We start from the raw sequence: 22359 nt of genomic DNA on the forward strand, positions 1-22359 counted from the left end.
GAAGCCCTAAGGCAACCATGCCCCCTATAAGTCCTAGATAATAATGATAGACAGATGTTCAGAAATCAATTTATCTCCTAATGATTCCTCTTTTTATCCTTTGCCTTGTGACAACCGTCAGCAATATTTCCTCACTCAAAAATGTTTTAATATTTTTTCTTATTCCTCTAGTTCCTTAATCCTATGCTTTGGATTCTCATTAAGGTCTTCAGCTGACAACCCACAAAACCTTGTGTCTTTCAGTGAAAATATCAATTGGTCCTGATTGAACTTCCACAACCATGTGGTAGTGGTGGCCACCGGATGGGTACTAGTTTGTTGAAACTCTACAGTGATAAGACTTGTGTTTTGACTTTTGGAGTTGCCCATCTGTATGGACCTTGCTTTGGTGGTCCTCAGTTAGGTTCTTCACCATTTCCTTCCGCTCCTGTCTTTAATCTGGGAGTCATTGTTTACTTTCATTTAAGGAGCAATTCAATTAGGTCACTTATATGTATTTTCATATTCTTTTTATTTGCAAAACTGTGCCCTTCTTAAGTCATAACGGAAGGCAATGCACAGTACGAGTGCTTATCTTCTTATGCATGGAGTACTGTAACTCTTTAAATGTAGGTCGCCCATATTATCCTATGCAGCATCTGTAAATGGTTCAAAATACAGCACCACGTTTCCTTCTTAGCTTATTTGCTGGTTCTTCTATTTCCCACCATCTGAACACTTTTAATTGGCTCCCTGATTTAAAGTCCTTTGTATTAAGACCTTTTCTTTCACAAATAATTACCTTCAGCAGAGCCCCCACCTTATAGACAGGTTGGGTCACTTTGTTCCAGTACTTCTAACCTACTTCAATTAATTCCTTGCCTGTCGAACTTCAGTCTGTGTCTGACTATCTGGTTTTCCAACCATAATCTCCATTTTGCTCACCTCAGATATCCTTTTAGCATCAGGACACTAACAGAGAGCTTAAGGCTTATTTTAACAAGACCTAACATCTTCACATTTCTTTTCTGTTATGCTGAAAATATTGCATATCAACCTAGAATTTGTTACTGCATGTCTGTCTTTGATAAATCTGTCGTGGTCACATTTGATAACGTTGGCAATGGATTTTACTAAGTGCAGAGATAGAATCTTTGCAAATAGGCAAGATCCCCACTTAATTTACTCTTTCTAATGAAGAGTTGCACACTGTAGGCTATGTCTAACATTGTGACTAAGCTAATTACCGTAACAGGAATACAAGTTGCATCAGTGTGACATTGACAGTCCGAGCACATTGGTGTAGTGGCTTTCAGAGTTAGGTTCTTTGCCATCACCATATGCTTCTGTCTGTCATCTGAGAAAAGTCTGTTTATATGTTAGCATTGGGCTCTGAGTGGCCTGTGAGGTGGCAAATCCTCCCTTATCAGGGCCTACAAGTGACAAGGACACATTTTACCTGGTGTGAGACACCCAGGTTTTCTTGGGCTGATAGGGGAGACCATGACAAAATGGAGCTCAAGTATGGTTCTCGGATAGTACTTATGAACTGGGGCCCATCAACTGATCCAAAGTGCCCATCCGTTCCTAGGGCAGAGTTCCACAAACTCTTAGGGAGCACCTATTTTCCTCCTGTGTTAGAGCTAAAGGATTCTGTGTACATGTCTGTGCACACACCTCGTGCCTGGGCTTCTTCCAGTAAGACAAAGTTCCAAATTCTCTGGAAAAAATGGTCTAATTAAGGCTAACTTAGAACATCAAGAGGGCCCCATGCAGGTCTGTGGTGTAGGCACTTGTGTGCCCACCTGAATGCCATATGTCCTAAGAGGTCCCCCGGACATATCTCAAATGACACGTCCTATGATTACCCCAGTTAGAAGTCCAGAAACATAACCAATGCATGGTCCTGTACCTAGACTCCAGCCGTGGGCTTAGTGGTTCAGAGGAAGGTGGAAGGAAGATAGTGGGCAAGAGGTGGAGGGTAAGAGCAGGAGAAGCGCTAGTGGAGAGAAGTAGAGTGAGAAATGAAGGAGAGAGTCACATATGGAGGGGAGATTGATTAGTAAGGTGTCAAGGTCAATTGGTTCAGGTATGGAAAGGCATGAGGTGAAGGTAAAGGATGGCAGGAAGAACAGTGGGCAGAGTTTGGTGAGGTATGGAGGGGATAGCAGGTTGGAGAGGAGATTAAAGTGTGATGTGGAGGAGGAGCGATGGTAAGGTGTTGAAAAAACTATGTTCGAGGCATATGAGCTGCAGATTGTACACTTAGCAATAGATCGCCACCTGGTGTTGGGCTCGGATGATTGCATGTTGTTGTCTTCTTGGAAGAAGTCTTTGTAGGCACGAGATAGGTGACTCCTCCCTTGGACAATACAGCGCATGGTCATCGACTCCATCCTCAGATTGTTTTTTTCCGCCACTGGGTTCGGATGAAAGTTTTCCGCTGCGGCTAGAAAATACTTTTCTGCTTTTTCGAAGCGTGAAACTTTAGATAAACTTTTTTCGACATTGAATAGACTTTTCGACATCACCAGCTACATTCCGGTGCGTCGACGCGGACCGTTGGGCCTATCGGCGCCGTACGGCCTACGCCTCATGGACAGAACTCCATTCAAGAGATGCCCGGTATGACGAGCAAAATTCCCTCATAGCGACCATCACGAGGTTTGCAACCTCTGTCTCTCGCCAGAACACGACGAGTCGACCTGCACAGCCTGTGCCTCCTTCCGATCGAAGAAGACCATTCGGGATCGGAGGGCCCTTTGACACGAGATGAGGAGATCAGTGCCAGCACCGGAGGCCATCTTTGAGGAGGAGATCGTCGAAGAAGACGTCTCTGAGGACGAAGATCCACTCGAAGACATCTCCGAGGACGAGGCTCCACTCGTCGCCGAGGAAGACTCGCCTGATCTCCAGATTATATCGGGGGGAGAGGCAGCGGTCAGCACTCCGCCCATGGGGCCCAGTCAAGACCGAAATTTACCCTTCGACGCCCCACCTTCCAGCTCGGCTCCGAGGAAAAAGACTACGCCTTCCGGTGCCTCGGCGCCGAAAAAACCACATGTGCCAATTCCACCTCCTCCATTGGCACGAAACATCCTTCAACACCGAAGAACTCTTCGACACTGAAGCCAAAACGCCCTTCAGTGCCCAAAAACTAGTCGGAACCCGAACCAAAAGACACATCGGTGCCGAAACCAGGAACCGTACCGGACCTGAAAGCTTCAACTCCAAGACCCTCCGGTTCAAAAAATAAGGAAGGGAAGCCAGATTCCGGCGCCACATGCCCAACGAAACCGGTCTCCACGCCAAAACCTCCAATATCGGTACCAAAGACTCCAAGGCCTGATACAAACAAGCCTAAACTTCCTTCGGCACCGAAGAAATTGCCACAGGACTCAATCACTCCTCCTAAGGCAAGAAACACTATGCAACCCCTATCGGCACCGAAAAAATCGACGCAGAAGAAGATTATACAAGAGGAAGAACTGTTTAGACCAGATCCTAAACAGAAAAAAAGTCTACATTAATCCAAAAACAGGACATGTGGAAGCAATTCCTTATAAGAAAAGACCAGCAGACACACCACTCCCAATCCCACTTGTGGTTCCTGCCAAAATGGATTGCGCAACTTCTCCAATGCACCCTTCCTCTCCTTCACCTTCTTCCTCTCCTATCCCTCCTCACATTGAACCTATAACTTCTCCTGTTCAATCTCCTGCATCATCACACCACACTGACAAGGAGTATGATTTAGGTGGGGGGGATGACGTACCATAGCCACATACATACCCTTTAGATGAGGATGTCAATCCAGAATATCCCAAGGATGACGATGCATATAATTTTCCACCAAACAATGCGCCAGATATCCCTGATCTTCAGTACTACCCAACAAAACCTTCCCCTCCAGAGGATAGTATTGGGTTTAATCATCTATTAAACAGAGTTGCCCTTTACCATGGAGTTTCAATGCACTCTGATGCCATTGAGGAGGATTTCTTATTAGACACTTTTGAGCATTCACAAAGGTCCACTCAAATATTACCCATGATCAAAGGAGTCATTAAACATGCTCCAGACATTTTTAAAGATCCAGTACGATGTAGGGTGCTAAATCCCAGAATAGAAAAAAAGTATAGACCAGCACCAGCTGATCCAGTCTACATTAAAGGACATCTGCCACTAGACTCTTTGGTAGTGTCAAATGCACGTAAAAGAGCCAATTCCCAAACTTCTGGTGACACACCCCCGCCTGACAAAGAATATAAAATTATTGATGCGTCAGGGAAACGGATTGCTGCGCAAGCAACAAACATATGGTGCATAGCAAACACACAAGCCTTACTTTCACGCTATGACAGGGCTCACTATGACCAGCTAGAAAAAATAATGGAACACCTACCAGATCAATACAAGGATCAGGCAGCAGAGCTCGTACAAGAAGGCAAATTAATATCTAATGCCTCAATTAAATGCGCACTAGATGTAGCCGACACAGCATCCAGAGCAGTTAATACTAGTGTTATTATCAGACGTCATGCATGGTTACGCATTTCAGGTTTCAAACCAGAAGTTCCTTACTACCATCCTGAACCAGCCCGTCAATCAGAACCAGTTGTTCGGGCCGGAAGTAGACCACACACTAGAGAAGATGAAGAAAGACACGTACACTGCTAAGTCTATGGGTGCATTGCAATCCACCCAAACTAGAAGTTCTTTTGGACGCTTATTTTATAGGGGAGGCTCTAAGCAGACCGGCACAGATACCACATCATCTTTTAAGACACACACACAAACCTCCTCTAATAAAGGATACTTTAGAGGAGGATACAAAGGCAATAACAATAAGGGAAGAGGTAGAGGTAATAACAACAACCGCTCCTCTTCCACTCCCAAACAGTGACTTCCCTCTGCTTCCCCTACAGCATTCCACTCCTGTGGGGGGCAGAGTATCACAGTTCCTACCTGTCTGGAATTCCATCACAACAGACAAGTGGGTTAGACAGATTATCCAACATGGCTACTGCCTAGAACTCACAGCAACCCCCCCCCAAACATACCAACCAGGCAGCGTCCAATGTCCGCAGAACACAACTCTGCTTCAGCAGGAAGTTCTAGCACTTCTAGAAAAAGATGCTATTCAAGTAGTCCCTTTACAGGAACAAGGAACAGGAGTTTACTCCCTGTACTTCCTAATCCCCAAAAAGGACGGGACATTAAGACCAATTCTCGACCTCAGGCCCCTCAACCACTACATGCAATCGGATCATTTTCACATGATCACTTTACAACAAGTAATCCCATTACTACAGCAGGGAGATTTTCTTTGGACACTAGACCTAAAGGACGCCTATTTTCATGTTCCTATACATCCTGCGCACAGGAAGTATCTAAGGTTTAAGGACAACACTATCAGTTCAAAGTCCTACCATTCGGGGTCACAACAGCACCACAAGTGTTTACAAAGTGCTTAGCAGTAGTAGCAGCACATCTCAGAAGACAATAGATACATGTCTTCCCTTACCTCGACGACTGGCTCATAAAGGCAAGATCGTTTAACCAGTGTGTACAACACACAAAATAAACATTTCAACCATTGCACGACTTAGGGTTTACAATATACTACACCAAGTCGCACCTAGAGCCTTCGCACGCTCATCAATATCTAGGAGCTACCATAGACACATCGGCAGCTTTAGCGTATCCCAGTTAACCCAGGATTCAAAGCATTCAGAACTTAGTCTCACTTTTTCAATGCCAGCACTCTCTTCAAGCCAGAGTGTTCATGAAACTAATAGGCATGATGGCGTCTTGCATCTTCATAGTTCCTCACGCAAGACTGCAAATGCGCCCCCTACAAGAATGCCTAGCACAACAGTGGAATCAGGCTCAAGGTCAGCTCACATACCTGGTGTTGGTAGCCAGCCGTACATATCGCTCTCTGCAATGGTGGAACACCAAAAACTTAACAAAGGGACGGCCGTTCCTAGACCCTGTTCCACAAATAGTGCTCACAACCGATGCATCCCTCACAGGATGGAGAGTCCATCTCTTGCATTATACCACACAAGGCCAATGGAACAATCAACAGAAACAGTTCCACATAAACCTTTTAGAGTTGCTAGCAATTTTCCTAGCACTCAAAACTTTTCAAGTACAAAACAAAGCTGTTCTAATCCGGACGGACAATATAACAGCCATGTACTATATACAAAAACAATGAGGGACACACTCTCTGCAACTGTCCCAGCTTGCACAGAACATTTGGAGATGGGCCCTCCCTCTAAACATACACGTGTGGGTAGAACACCTTCCAGGAATTAAAAATCTGATAGCAGATCTGTTGAGTCGTCAGTCACAACAGATTCACGAATGGAAGCTGCACCCACAAGTTCTCCAACCAATCTTCCAAAGGTGGGGGCATCCACAGATAGATCTGTTTGCCACCCACGAAAATGCAAAATGCCCAACCTTCGCCACCAGGTTTCCACACCCACGGTCGGAGGGAAATGCGATATGGATGCACTGGTCATCTACATGAGCCCCATCGCAGCCATCGCACGCCAGCACAACCTCAACATCATCTCCTACGCCGACGACACCCAGCTGATCCTCACCAACGACCCCGCCACCGCCAGAGCCAACCTGCACGAAGGAATGACCGACGTAGCCAAGTGGATGTCGAACAGCCGCCTGAAACTGAACTCGGACAAGACGGAAGTCCTCATCCTGGGATCCTCACCCTCTGCCTGGGACGACTCCTGGTGGCCCACCGCCCTGGGCAGCGCACCCAAACCAACAGACCACGCACGCAACCTGGGCTTCATCCTGGACTCCTCCCTCTCCATGACCAGACAAGTCAACGCTGTCTCCTCGTCGTGCTTCAACATCCTGCGCATGCTACGCAAGATCTTCCGATTGATCCCCACCGAGACCAGGAAGACGGTCACCCAGGCCCTCGTCACCAGCCGTCTGGACTACGGCAACTCCCTCTACGCCAGAACCACCGCCAAACTCCAGAAGAGACTCCAGCGGATCCAGAACACCGCAGCACGACTCATCCTGGACATCCCCCTTCGCAGCCACATCTCCGGACACCTGAGAGACCTGCACTGGCTCCCGGTCAACAAGAGAATCACCTTTCGGCTCCTCACCCACGCACACAAAGCCCTACACAACCAAGGCCCAGGATACCTCAACAGCCGCCTCAACTTCTACGCTCCCAAACGCCAGCTTTGATCGACCAGCCACGCCCTCGCCGCCGTCCCCCGCATCCGAAGGGCCACCACAGGAGGAAGGTCCTTCTCCTACCTGGCCGCCAAGACTTGGAACTCCCTCCCGACCCACCTCCGCCTGACCCAGGACCACCTCGCCTTCAGGAAGCAGCTCAAGACCTGGCTGTTCGAGCAGTAGCGGACTCCCTCCCCCAGCGCCTTGAGACCCTCCGGGTGAGTAGTGCGCTATATAAATGCTTTGATTGATTGATTGATTTGGTCAGGCAGATTTGCGTACGCTTTTCCGCCTCTCCCACTCATTCCACTAGTAGTACGCAAGCTCAGACAACAGTCTCTCAAACTAATACTAGTGGCCCCCACATGGGCACGTCAACTGTGGTTCACCACACTACTAGATCTCTCACTGGTTCCACATCAGAAGTTACGGCTCACGCCATCCCTGTTAACACAGAACCATGGAGAAATAAGGCACCCAGAACCAAACCAACTGAATTTGGCGATCTGGCTCCTGAGGTCTTAGAGTTTGGCTACTTAAACACCACCAGACTGTATGAACATAATTAAAGAAGCTAGAAGACCCACTACCAGAGCATGTTATGCTGCCAAGTGGAAAAGATTTGCAATATACTGTAACAATCACATTGATCCACTGGATGTTTCCATCCAAAATATTATTTGCTACCTTCTACACCTACAAAGGTCCAATTTGGCTTATTCTTCCATACGCCTGCATCTAGCAGCAATTGCAGCCTATTTACAAAATAGACAGCATCTATCTCTTTAGAGTACCTGCAATAAAAGCATTTATGGAAGGATTAAAACGAATAATACCACCTAGGTTACCACCTGCGCCAGTATGGAACCTAAACGTGGTCCTTACAAGACTTATGGGTCCCCCTTTTGAGCCTTTACATAAGTGTGAACTGCAATTCCTAACATGAAAAACTGCCTTCCTCGTTGCCATCAACTCTCTCAGAAGAGTTAGTGAAATACAAGCATTCACAATTGAAGAACCATTTTTTCAAATACATCCTAACAAAGTGGTTCTTAGACCCAATCCAAAATTCCTGCCAAAGGTTATTACTCCTTTTCACCTTAACCAATCAGTAGTTACCAGTGTTTTTTCAAAAACCGGACTCTGTTGCAGAAAGGGCTTTACACACCTTAGATGTTAGAAGAGCTCTATTATACTACACAGACAGGACTAAATCCTTCAGAAAGACAAAACTACTATTTGTATCTTTCTCTCCCCCACACAAAGGCAATCCCATATCTAAAGGAGGAATTGCCAGATGGATTGTAAGGTGCATTCAGATATGCGATCACAAAGCTAAACGTACACCAACAGTCCCTCCTAGAGCGCACTCCACTCGCAAACTAGGAGCCTCTATGGCTTTCTTAGGAAACATACCACTAGAGGACATATGCAAGGCAGCAACATGGTCTACAATACACACCTTCACTAAACACTATCTTGTTGATGTGCAAGCCAAGCAGCAAGCTGCAGTAGGCCAAGCTGTCCGTAAAACACTATTTCAGTATGCTGCAACGGATACAAGCGACCACCGCTAGGGGAGACACTGCTGCACAATCGTTGTTAAGTGTACAATCTGCAGCTCATATGCCTCGAACGGAATATGGTACTTACCAGTATGCATCTGTTCTTGGCATGTAGAGCTGCAGAGTTGTAAACGCCTCCCCGACTTGTATCCGTTCCAGTACTCATCTTACTTAGATGCACACGCATGGACATCCTTTCTCTTTACTTCTACTAACTCCATCATTTCCCATCATGGCGAAAAACAATCTGAGGATGGAGTCGATGACCATGCGCAGTATTGTCCATGGGAGGAGTCACCTATCTCGTGACTACAAAGACTTCTTCCAAGAAGACCATAACCTGCAATCATCCGAGCCCAACACCAGGTGGCGATCTATTGCTAAGTGTACAACTCTGCAGCTCTACATGCCAAGAACAGATGCATACTAGTAAGTAGCATATTCCTTAGTGAGATGGAGTAGAGAGTAAGGATTTATACAGATATGATAGTGGTACAGGTGTGGAGTGAAGTGTGGGGAAGGTGAGAGAGTGAGTTGAAAAGAATTTATAGGTTGTTTGAACTATAAGGAAAACAAGTAAGAATTGGCTAAAATTGTTTGGGGTCTAATACAAAATCTCTCTTTTATTACAGCAACAATTCCTGTAGAACTAGGTAAGGTAATTAATAAAAAAAATGTATTGAACTCTTTTCCATTGTTGTATTTGATTTCACTAACTAAGTTTCCTCTTTTTACTTTCAGAGTGGAGATACATAAAAAGCTATGCAAGTGAGTAAGCCTTATTCAGATCAATAGTTCCAAACTACACCCTCTTTGTAGGCTTCATGGAAGTGTTTTAGTCAATAAATGTGGGTCATACTGAGACACTTGCGAGATTATGATCACCGGGGTCATGCTGACTCACAGGACTGGTGTGACACCCTGGGGTCAAACTGAACCACAGGCAGAAGCTAGGACACCCCGGGGCCTACTGAACAGGCAGAGTTTACAGAGCCTTTACATAGACTATGACTATAACAATATAGGCATTACAAAATACTGGGGCAACCCACAAAAAATCAAAACATCACACAAGAAGCAGTATTATTAGTAAGTTCAATTTATATTGATGCAACGTGTTAGATTTGGGGGTCTCTTGTTGAGAGGTAGGTACCTTTGACCTAATAGGGACCCTTGTGTCTACCAAGGGGGTGAGCAGGGGGTATTTTAGGAGTGTAGCCCCTTACCCTGACTAGCTTGGCACGAGCAGGCAGGCTTATCGCAGAGGCAGTGTGTGAAGCATTTGTGAACACATACAGTAATATGACAGCACTACAGATGGACACCACACAGGTTGTATATCAAAAATAAGTATTCTTTATATAAGCCGACCACAAACGACAAAAATCCACAATACTGTACTTTAGAATGGTAGAAATAGCTTAGTTCTCTTTAGATGGTAAATGCGACACTTTACGTTCAATGTACCTTTGGATGCGTAACGCTATGCAAACAGAGTTGCAGGGAAGGTGAGGAGTCTGTTCCTTACATGCAAGAACAGGGATATGTCGGTTCCCTACTCCGGGGGAGGTGATGCGTCGGTTCATTACTCCGGGGGAGGTGATGCGTCGGTTACCTACTGCTGCGTAGGGGACAGTGATGCGTCAGTTCCTTACTGGAAGGGAGGTGATGCATCGGTTCTTCTCTGTGTGGGGAGGTGATACGTCTGGTTCTTAGTGCACGTCTGTAGCGATGAGACCAGCAACGCTGCGATGACGATCCGGTGCAATGAAACAAAATAGCGTCTTCCTCTTGATGCAACAATGAAGGGGCGATGCATGCACGCCTGACGGCCGTGCGGTGACTCTGTGAATCATCTGAGCAGCGACACGCTTCTCCGTTGATGCGACGGTGTCTGCTGTGACGGCGATATTCTTCTTTGGTGGTGCGAGGCGCTTCGGTGATGCGATGGCGACAGCAGCGGCACCCTTACTCAGTGATGCGACGACTGCTGCGGCATCACGCTTCTTCTCCGTGAGTCGCGCTTCCAACTCCCAGCGACACGCAGTCTCTCAGAAGGCCCAGCACAACAGCAGGCACTTAAAATTCCCATCAAGGGATTTCAGGGTAGCTGGTTGATGAAGTCTGTTACCCCTGAGACTTCAGCAGGAGGTAAGCTCCACCTTCAAGCCCTTGGAGATCTTCTACACAAAGTTCCTTTCTCCTTTCTTTGGCAGTCGGGCAACAACTACAGGCCAATCCCCCAAACAGCACTCTGCTTAGGGATAGTCTCTTCCTTCAGTTTCTCTCTGGTTCCTCTCCTCAGCAACGGTTCTTCTTGATACCCAGAAGTGATCTAAAGTCCTGAGGTCTAGGCCCCAATATTTATAGTACATTCTCTTTGTTCTCTGAAGGCAGAGAGTGTCTGTACCTAGTCCAAACAAGTTCTGGTCAGTCCTGGAGCACTTTGTTTACAGGACTCCTTCTTTCCTTTGACCGGGTCATCAGACACACCACAGGAGGTGGAGCCAGCATTGTGCAAGGCAGACACAGCCCTATTCAGACCCAGGTGCCACCCCTCCCCTCACTCTATGCAGATAGCTCTATTCAGCCCTGTGCTGACTCACCCTATCTCTTGGAATCCCCCAGCTCCTGTCACTCAAACTCCAGACATGGAATACACAACCTAGAACAGGCAGGCTTGGATAGTTAGGCAAGAAAATACCTAATTTTTAAAAGTGGTATTTTCAAACACAGAATATTAAAACCAACTTCACTAAAAGACGTATTTTATCATTCTGAGTTCAGGCATACCAAACTCGAATTTCTACGTAAGTCCCTGAGTCAGTTAGGATTATAAGACCTTTGACCCTGCTTGCAGGCTGGTCGCTCCTGACACCGCAGTACTGCCTCAGTTGTACTTGTGCTTTCTTTTTGCTACACTGCTGTAACTGTACTTGTCTTGCTGTTCTTGCCTAATTCTCCTCCTTTTTTTCCCCCTGCCAGCATCTGTGCCCCGCTTGCCTCCTGTTTTCACCGCCGTCCGTCACCTCTTTCCCGCTCTTCCGATGCTGCGTCCCTGCGGCCCCGCCCCCCTGCTCACCCATTCGCCACCCCGCTCCCGCCTCCCAGCTGCTCTTCCCTCCCAACTCCCCTTATATGGAGGCCGCGCAGCAGTGAAAGGAGCGACCTTTGACCATGCTCGCAGGCAGGTCGCTCCCTAAGCCACAGTACTGCCTCAGTTGTACTGGTGCTTTCTTTTTGCTACACTGCTCTAACTGTACTTGTCTTGCTGTTCTTGCCTAATTCTCCTTTTCTCCCCTTGCCAGCATCTGTGCCCTGCTTGCCTCCTGTTTCCACCGCTATCAGTCACCTCTTTCCCGCTCTTCCCGCCGCTCTGTCCCTGCGGCCCGCACCCCCATCTCCCCGTTTGCCACCCCGCTCCCGCCTCCCAGCTGCTCCTCCCTCCCAACTCCCCTTATATGGAGGCCAAGCAGCGGACGCGTGCAGCGGGCGCGCCAAAGCCGCGCCTAAGGCAAGCTCGTCTGCGCATGTCCGCGCCTGTACCGCGCCCCACGCCAGAACCCCTGGCCCCCTCAACCACCACTACGCCCGACTCTGCTACGATGCCAGCACCCTCCACGCACTCAACACCTGACGATCAGACACCTGTTTCCAGTCCCCCTGAAGCGCTCCCATGGAGCTTTCACCTGCCGGAACTGCAGCTTCACCAGCATCTGCCCGCCAAGCCACCGACCAGGAAAGAACCCAACTACCTCAGATGCATCCTCCTCAACACCCGCTCCACCCGCAAACACGCTGTTGAGCTCTGGGACCTACTCGACTCAACCTGCCAGGCTACAAGATCACCCGCAGGGACCGCACCAACTGAGTAGGAGGAGGAATCGCCATCGTCCACAGGAACACTCTCAGAGTCTCGACCAACACCGACGACCTCCTCAACACCGCCAAACACCTGCACTTCCAGATCCACACCGACCCCAACACCACCCTCAGAGGAGCCCTCGTCTACAGACCCCCCGGGCCCCGACCACAGTTCAGCGACTCCATTGCCGATTTCGTCAGCACACACGCCGTCGCCTCCAAGAACTACATCATCCTCGGTGACCTGAACTACCACCTCGAGAACAACGACACCAACTCCACCACCCTGATTGATAAGCTAGCCAACCTCTGACTCCGACAACTCGTCACAACACCCACCCACACTGCCGGCCACACGCTTGACCCCAACCTCTCCGCTAGCTCCCACGTCTCCTTTAACCATACCAGCGAACTCCACTGGACCGACCATCACTGCATTCACTTCACCTTCAAGAATCCCACCACGCACCACTGGACTCAACAGATGCCTTGCACTGCTGGAGCAAAGTCACGGAAGACCAGCTGACCACCACCATCCTCGCCCAGAGCCAACCCGCCGACACAGCCGCCCGTAACCTCAATCAGTGTATCAACGACTGCGCCAACACCCTCGCCCCGCTCAAGAAGCCCCCCAACGGTCACACCAGCAAGAAAGCCAGCTGGTTCACTGAAGACCTCTAGGCCTCCAAGCAAACCTGGAGAACTGGCTCCGTGAACGAACACCAGGTAGTTACGCAGCCCACAAGAACGCCACCCGCAGACACCTCATCAGATCTGCCAAAAGGGCCTCCTTCAAAGATCGCCTAGACAACAATGCACACAACAGCAAAGAGCTCTTCAACATTGTTAATGAACTCTCCAACCCCAGCTCCAACACCAATAACATCCCACCTTCGCAAGACCTGTGTGACTCACTGGCCGCCTTCTTCCACCGCAAGAGCAGACATCCACAACCGCTTCAACGCCACGACCACACCGACAACCACCGAGACCTGACCACCCCGCGCCCAACCTCCCCTCATACCCCCCCCCCCACGACCACCATCCACCTGCTTTCCTGGACCAACATCACCGACGACACCATCAAGATCATGAACACCATCCACTCTGGATCTCCGTCAGACCCATGTCCACACCACATCTTCAACAGAGCCAGCACGGCCATTGCACCCCATCTCCGGAAAGTCATCCACATCTCCTTCGAGACAGCAACCTTGCCGGAGAGCTGGAAGCACGCTGAGATCAACGCCTTACTCAAGAAACCCAAGGTGGACCCCAAAGACCTCAAGAACTTCTGGTCCATCTCCCTGCTCCCGTTTCCCAGCGAAGGTCGTCAAGGAGACTGTCAACAAACAACTGACCCGCTACCTCGAGGAGAACAGTATCCTGGACCCTTCCCAGTCCGGGTTCCGCAGCAACCATAGCACCGAAACTGCCCACATTGCCGCCACCGATGACATTCAGGACCCTGCTAGACAATGGAGAAACAGCGGCCCTCATCCTTCTGGACCTGTCAGCCGCCTTCGACACGGTCTGCCACGGCACACTACAAACACGCCTCTACGACGCCGGGATCCAAGAGAAAGCCCTGGACTGGACCACCTCCTTCCTCTTCGGCAGAATACAGAGTGTCCGCCTTCACCCCTTCCACTCCGAAGCCAACGTGATCATATGCGGCGTACCTCAGGGCTCCGCACAACGCTGTTTAACATCTACATGGCACCACTCGCCCACTGCATGACCTCAAAATATCTTATGCCGATGACACCCAGCTGATCCTCTCCCTCACCAAAGACCCCCACACTGCCAAAACCAACCTCCACGAAGGAATGAAGGCCATCACAGAATGGATGAGGATCAGCCGACTGAAGCTGAACTCGGACAAAATGGAGGTTCTCATCCTCAGATCCACCCCCTCGGCCTGGGACGACTCCTGGTGGCCGACCGCACTGAGAGCAGCCCCAACACCCACCGACCACGCACGCAACCTAGGGCTCATCCTCGATTCCACCCTCTCCATTACTAAGCAGGTCACCGCCGTCTCTTCCTCCTGCTTCAACACCCTCCACATGCTCCGCAGGATCTACAAGTGGATCCCTACCGAAACAGTCACCCAGGCCCTCGTCAGCAGCAGATTGGACAACGGAAAGGCGCTCTACTCAGGAGCCTCAGCCAAACTCCTGAAATAGCTGCCACGCTTCCAGAACGCCTCTGCACGCCTGATCCTCGACATCCCCTTCCTCAGCCACATCACACCCCAACTGAGAGACCTGCACTGGCTCCCTGTCAACAAGAGGATAACTTTCAAGCTCCTCACCCACGCACACAAGGCACTCCTCAACACCGTACCAGCGTACCTCAACAGACGACTCAGCTTCCACACCCCCACCCTCCAGCTCCGCTCCACCAACCTCAACCTTGGCACAGTCCCCTGCATCCAAAGAGCGACCTCCGGTGGCAGATCGGTCTCCTACCTCGCCGCCAAGACCTGGAACGCCCACCCCCTCCCCCAACTCCCCCACCCACCTACGGCAGACCCAAGACCTGCTGACCTTCAGAAGACTCCTCAAGACCTGGCTTTTCAAGAAGTAGCAGCATTCCTCACCCACAGCGCCTTGAGACACTCACGGGTAAGGAGTGCACTTTACAAATGGACTGATTGATTGATTGATTGGTAAGATGTTATAATCAAACTGCCCATTCTGGCCTATGCGGAACAGTTAGCCTTGCAATAGTGAAAAACGAAAATGCCTGTAATTCACTATCAGGACATGCCACACACATCAGGGCAAGTCCTAACTTTTACATACAATGCACCCTGTCCTTGGGCCACCCTTAGGGGTGACTAATAGGTAGAAAAGGGAAGGTGTAGGGGCTGGCAAGTGGGTTCACTTGCCAATCAACATGGCAGTACTAGACTGCACACAGGCTCTGCAATGGCAGTCCTGAGACACGCTTTACAGGAGTCATAACCAGCATGGTGCACGAGTTGAATATTCTTTCTCGTTTTTGAGTGAAAAATAATACCCGTGAGGGAAAGCACGCCCGAATTGGAGCAAAAGGATAGTCCATTACATCCAGAGTTTTGAATTGGTGAAGATGCGGTAAGAATAAAGAGTCTTCAAGGAACTCAGTCCTGCCCATACTCTGCAGTAAAGAAATGTATACTGGCAAAGTGTTAAGGGAGCCTCGTAGGCAGTAACATAAACATGTCCAGTGGCAGAAAAGCCAAAAGCTCTTGGAGTAAACTAGCTTGAGCGGCTGCTCCAACTCTATAAAACAGAATATCCGGTCCATTTATATGAAGCCCTGATGTTAGTTCCAGTACTATTCGCCTGGATCTTGAAACGCATTGGCATCTTGGGAGGCATTTAGTTGATTCTAAATGCGGCGAGTGTTGAAGGAAACTATTAGATAAAGGATTGAAACACTATTCAGATACTCTTTTGACGCTGGAGCTGGAATACCATATGTGGTTCATAACATTGGATATTTTCATGTTTATTACTAAATGTTGTTTATGATGTAAATTTTTCTAGAAATGTTTTGCATCAGATTAATGTATGAATTCATTTGCTGATTTTGTCATGTTGCAAGCTGTTGCTAATAATCTTTTCACAGTGTCTAAGTCCATTTTTGTCTTTAAGTGTATGTTATTGTGAATTGTATATACGTGTAATTCATGTGTGAATTTGATAAGTTTGTGTTTCTTTTTCAGTCCCAGAAAAATTGTTTTGATTACATTTTAAAGAAACGGGAATGGTCTAATAAAAATTCCATTCGGACAGATAAAAGAGTTGACTGTTTGTTACTCCATGAGTAGTAGGAGTGTACGGTAGTATGGGCCCGGGTTCATTGTTTTGTGTTCTGAATTTTGAATAGCCCTACCTGACCCCGGTCCTTTGGGCTTAACCCCGATAGGTTTTTGCCAGCCCACCAGCAGCATTTGATTTACAAGCCCTGGGCACGCACGGTGCACTGTACTAGGGTCTGACAGTAAATCAAATAAGCCAATCATGGAGTCACTAATTTATGCTTCCATTTATAATTGGGAGAGCATATGCACTTTAGCACTGAACAGCAGTTGTAAAGTGCCCAGAGTCATAAAACCAACAAAAACAGGTCAGACAAAATACAGGAGGAAGGCAAAAAGTTCAGGGATGATGACCCTGCAAAAAGGGCCAAGTCCAACACAAAGCATCCCCTATTTACATTCAATGGTCACTCCAGGAACCATAGCAATGTGCTCAAGAGAAAGTGCTCGTGCATAAAAAGTAGAAAAGAAAAGGAAGGGAAAGACCTATAACATTTACAGCGCCTGTTTGTAAATCATGTCATACATTTAAACCCCAAGCTTTCACTTTGTGGTTTCTAGTTATTACTGTTAGCCAAGGCTAATGATCTTATCTGAAAACGTGATTATTGACCTCCATTTCCTCATGTGACACCTCAGTGATGTGGCAAACTGTCCAGTGTTCCTTCTATTGCGTGCATAGCCACAATCTATTCTAGTGCAGTATTGAATTCATCTGCATATCATTTCTGATTCTGAACTTCATCGGCAGTCTTGCTCTTGACGTCCAAAATCAGGTTTCACTTTAGTATTTACAAGTATATCTTCATATTTCTCACTTGGATCTCTTGCTGGCTTTGTACAGCATATTTATTATCAACCCCTGTACGGTTTCATATTGTATGCGGAATTTCACGCACTACGGACTGAATCTTGATGTTCATATATTTTGTGATGGGACCACTTCTAAATGTCTTGGAGGTTTCCCAAACTGCAGTGAGTGATGCAGGGTCTCTGTTGTAGATTTAATTCCAAAACAGAGAAATTCTCAAAGTATAGATTGCTATTTAAGGGCATAATTAAACATCTGCTTTTTTGCACAGATTGTTGCCATTTTTCCAGCAGATAATAGAAATCAGGTGATGATCGGGGCGTACTACTGTGTGAGTTTGTGGGTGAGTTATAAATGGAAGGTGTGACGATGTTCTCTATTGTGTATGGGTGGTTTGAACAGTTAATATGTATGTACAGTTCAAAGTGTTCAAAGCACCACATACTCTTCACACCTAGGTACCTCAACATCTGGGTGACTGTGTCTGCATTAATAACTACTTCACCAATTTGTTATTAGTGTCAACCAGTGTGGGTTCATTGTGCGGTTAAAATCACTGCAGAAAAAGAGCAGAGTTTAAAGACAGAGAAGCTTTGGAATCAGGTGTTGAAATGTTGCTGCTATTGAAGCACCAAGTAAAGAAGACAAACTCTAGTGGTTCCTCTTTCTGCTGAACTTAAAAATATCAGGTTTGAAAGTATATGGAAGGACGCTTTAGGAAAAGGGCCTCACAATAATAACTATTTCACTGCTTCTTCATGAATTAAGGGGGTGGATTTCCTTCCTCCCTAGCTTATTACACATTTTAGAGAACGGTCGGTGGTAGAATACAGCACAACAGTCCCCTATAGTAAACACATTATCAATAATCAAAAGTGAAAAGACTTATTTTTATTGTAGCACAATTCATTCAAGATCCAACAATAATTTCATGACTGAGCAATTTTTAGAAGTTGAAGAAAATAGCTGACATTGTTTAGACCCAGCACGCAATAAGCCAGGGTTTTTTCAAGGTTCCAAGCAAAAAAGATACATTTATGTATGGCTGATATAATGCAAAACATACATTACGGTCCCACTGTAAAAATCTTGTTTACCTCCAAAACAGGACACTATGTATTTAAAAGCTATGCAAATCATCTGAAACCTATGAACAAATGAAGGATGTACCTTCAGATTCTTCTGGCAATACTGAACGTTGAGGCAGGACAGCGAGAAAAAATGTCAGAATACACAAATTAGCACTAACTAGTAACCTGTTTATTGAATTCAAAGCACCTTAATCAAAGTACGCAGCAAACTACCTCTGTTTGGGTTTACTATTAGAATAAATATGTGTCCGTCTTGCACGAAGTGGAGATCAGGATCTGTTGTGATAGTTGAACTAACAGTCAAGGTTGCAGGTAGGGAGTGGGAGGCGAGAAGCCTCTGGCAGTCCGCTGTGAGATAGATGTATTGTCCTGAGTTATCAGTTTGCTTATCAGTTTCCTGTGGTCTAGAAGAAACCTGATGCAGTCTGCTCGGCATCCTGTTGGAGTCTAGGATGTTTCCATGTGGCACTGATGGTAGTACTCTGTAAACAATAAAAAGTGACTAAGGTTAAACAACACCAAGCACACAACAAATGTACATCAAAATGTCCATTGACAACCAGACAGTATAGCTATAGTCAAAATGGTCCGTCTATACATCTACCAGAAACCATGATGGATTATCTGCCATACAATAGAAGGCACTGTGATGAGGGCCACAAATGCCCCCACAACCGCTATTCTTTTCTTGGGCAAAGTGGAAAGGAGCTGGCACTGGGATGAAGAATATGCCACCTATACCCCTAATGTCATATACTAGGATTGCTGAGGTCGATAGATCAAAGATATTCTTCAAATCTGGCAGCAGCCTGCAGATGGTAGAGAACCTTTGTGGCACTGGGACATACGTCTGGCTGTACATTGTTCCAAGAGGCCGGCGCCTTTACAGTATGTGGTCCCACTCAAGTGTGATGCTGACACTAGGTTTCCTTTCCAGGCAGCTGCTGCAATGATGGATTACCTCATTCTTTGGGGCTGCTACCACAGTAGGTGGACTGGTGTCAGCATTTCTCCTAGAAGACGGTAAACAGCATGATACCTGTTGACTTCCATGGTGGTGGGGCAGAAGTATGGCTGTCATTGGTGGGTTATTTTGCCAACACATGACTCTATTGCAGTTTAGACCAACACAGCAGAGACCACTCCATACATCCTTCCCATGACCCCAGGAAGGACAGAAAAGGTACCAGAAAATTCCCTTTCCAACACAGACCTGAATATAGACACTACACAGACCAGAGATAAAGTTCTTAATGAAAGATTTTGAGTCCTTGGCGGGACCACACCATAAACCTTTCACACAAGTAAGCCAATCCGAGGGCAGAGTATGTCCACAATTTATTCCCAAGAGCAGGGCAGAGAAAGTCACAGCTTTTCCTATGTAATGTAGACAATAGAAGAAAGCCTGGGGAGTTCTTGTGGTCCAAGGAAGATCCTAACATCTACATTCTATTTTCACTAGAGAAGTGGCGTCAGCATTGGTAGGAAAGGGAATATATGTGGTAGGAAACAATGATGGGACAAATTTCCAGCAGCCCCTTCAAGATTCTGACATCTTGCTTCTTTTTGGCCTTTTTGTATGTGGGGATATGAAGGACTCCAGGGATTGTGAGCAATAGCATTGGACATGTAGATGTGAATATAAAATATGAATATAACATAGCTATTGCATTACACCCATGTAAGTGCCCTGAGAAGAGAATCATTGACAACCCTTGACATGGACAAAGCACACTTTATGTTTTGTCACAAACTCTCATGTGTAAATAAATGTTTTTGGCGTAACAGGTAGAGAACAGAGCACTTCAGATAGTGATCATGGACAACAGGAACTATTGGAGTAATTTCCAAGTTTCTTAGCCATTTGAATGTCTTGAGAGTAGTTATAGGGAAGGAACATAGAAATTCCCCTGACCAGAGTATCAGTTAGAGAATTTTCCTTCACTCTCAGTCTGGAGACAAACTCAGATGATGAGTTGCTCTGCATGACAAGGGGGTCTTTAGTAGGGAAGCCTGAATTCTATTTCCATGACCTTGAGGTTAGAATTTCATTCACGTAGTGCATTATGATGCCTTCTTAGAGTACCTTCTTCCACATGCCGTATCTACCCTAAGTCAAAAGCTGCTGGAAGAATGTCGGAATGAAGGGGCAGTCCGAAAGATGGGTTATAAGCTTACACAAATTATAAAGATTAACAGAACAATTTCCCCACGTTGCATTGTCTCCACACCTCGTAGACGCTTCTGTTTGACCTGTCAGCTTTAGGGTGGTCTTCCCCAAAACATTTTGCCTACTTACCTCCATTTCGTGCTGGAATTTGTTTTTGTTGGCCTTAGGACTCTGTGTCCTTTACCACTGTTAGCTAGTGCTAAAGTGATTGTGCTCATTCCCTTAAACTTGGCTTGATTGGCTTACACCTGATCGGCATATTTAATTTACTTATAGGTCCCTTGTAGAGTGTTATACTATATACCTGGGGCCTGTAAATGGAATGCTACTTGTGGGCCTGAAACAAAAAAACAAATGATGGACGGAAGTCTTGACCCTGTTCCGCATGGGAACAGTCCAGCCTGAACTGGCAAGCCAGGTCCTCCCTGGATCAGATACGAGCATCCTGAGACCGGTTTGAGGTTATCACCCCATATCAGCCAGCCTAGCTTGAATCCAGTGGTACAGTGAGCACAGGACCCACATCTGGGCATACCCTTTCCTCTTACAGCGACAAAAGAAAAAAGAACAAATGATGGACTGAATGCTGAACAATGAAAACATTCATCCCCAGGCACAAATATCTGGGTTTAATCCATTGTTTTTTTGCTCACCGTGTCACCCAATTTTGGGCCCAGCCATATGCAAATCAGTCTTGACCTTGCTCCTCATGGGCACAGTCCAACCCGAACTGCCAAGCCAGGTCCTCCCTGTACCGGAAACAAGCATCCTGGGACTGCTTTCGGGGTAACGTCTGTCATCCGCCAGGCTCGCTTGAATTCAGTGGCACAGTGAGCACAGAACACACGTTTGGTCATACCCTTCCCATTTAGGGTGATAAAAACAAAAAGAACCAATGATGGACTTATGCTGGAGGATGTGGTTGTTGTTGCCATAGTTAGGTTTTGCTTAGCAGATGTCAGTTGTGATTTTTTTGGCTGACATTGTTTCATTGTAAATTGGGTTTTTCAGTTAATTCCAGTGGCATTTATTCAAAGTAAACCTGTATAAAAGTCAGTGGGGAGGTGGAACTTTATTGAGAAAAATAACAAAACAAAAAAATGTAATTGTTATAAAACGCTCAGTGGGGAGAGGAGGGGGTCTGCACAGCCACCATTGGACACATTTCTTGTCCTGTCTCACTGGGGAGTAGTGTCGACCACTATAGGAAACATTGCATGGACACTTTCACTGGGGAGAGGAGAGGGAGTGCACAGCCACCATCAGACACATTACTTGTCTGGTGTCACTGCTCACCCACGTGACAGTTGGATCCCATTCGGATCCTACCTCCTGCACACCGTAGAGACTCCCTCACTCCTCTCTACCTAGATTCAACTGTACCAGCCCCCTGATGTGTTCCGCTCTCATGGTTAATATGTGTCTTAAAGCATTGTAGCTGCCTGTTGTATCCCTCTACGTCCCCAGTGTTCGGTATCCCAAATGCACTGCTCCCGATGTAATGCAATGCTGTGGCATCTGCTGTTTTTGTTTTTATTTGATTTGTTGTTTGTGGTACGGCTAGTCAAGGAATGTGGGCTGTGGCAATCAATTATCAAACCTCATGGTGCGTCTGTGGTCTTTCCAGTACGCGACCGATGTAGTGTTTCTCCGGGTATCCAGTTTTCATGATCTAAGTGGTTTGAAACGCCACATAGGCAAAATCATACGGGAACAGCATGTATAATCTATTACAAGGTTTAGAAATTGTATGCAAAATCTGTTACTTTTATGCCGGTCAGTTGTACCTCTAAGTGAGAATTACTTTTTTTTAAAGTAATTCAATTCAATGG

General features: G+C 46.9%; 1 protein-coding gene across 2 annotated transcripts in view; it reads left to right on the forward strand.

The window, feature by feature from the left end:
- The window catches only part of LOC144756201 (E3 ubiquitin-protein ligase TRIM39-like), a 319451-nt gene that overhangs the window by 244193 nt on the left and 52899 nt on the right, over positions 1 to 22359 (forward strand). Inside the window, exons 6-7 of one of the 2 annotated variants that reach the window (XM_078645807.1) lie at positions 9410 to 9430; positions 9519 to 9545. The exons of the other annotated variant lie outside the window; for it this stretch is intronic. Of the exons in view, the coding sequence (XP_078501933.1) occupies positions 9410 to 9430; positions 9519 to 9545 (48 nt within the window). The remainder of the gene's footprint in view (positions 1 to 9409; positions 9431 to 9518; positions 9546 to 22359) is intronic. 2 annotated transcript variants of the gene reach the window in all.

The sequence above is a fragment of the Lissotriton helveticus genome, chromosome 5_1, assembly GCF_964261635.1.
Source record: "Lissotriton helveticus chromosome 5_1, aLisHel1.1, whole genome shotgun sequence".
NCBI lineage: Eukaryota > Metazoa > Chordata > Amphibia > Caudata > Salamandridae > Lissotriton > Lissotriton helveticus.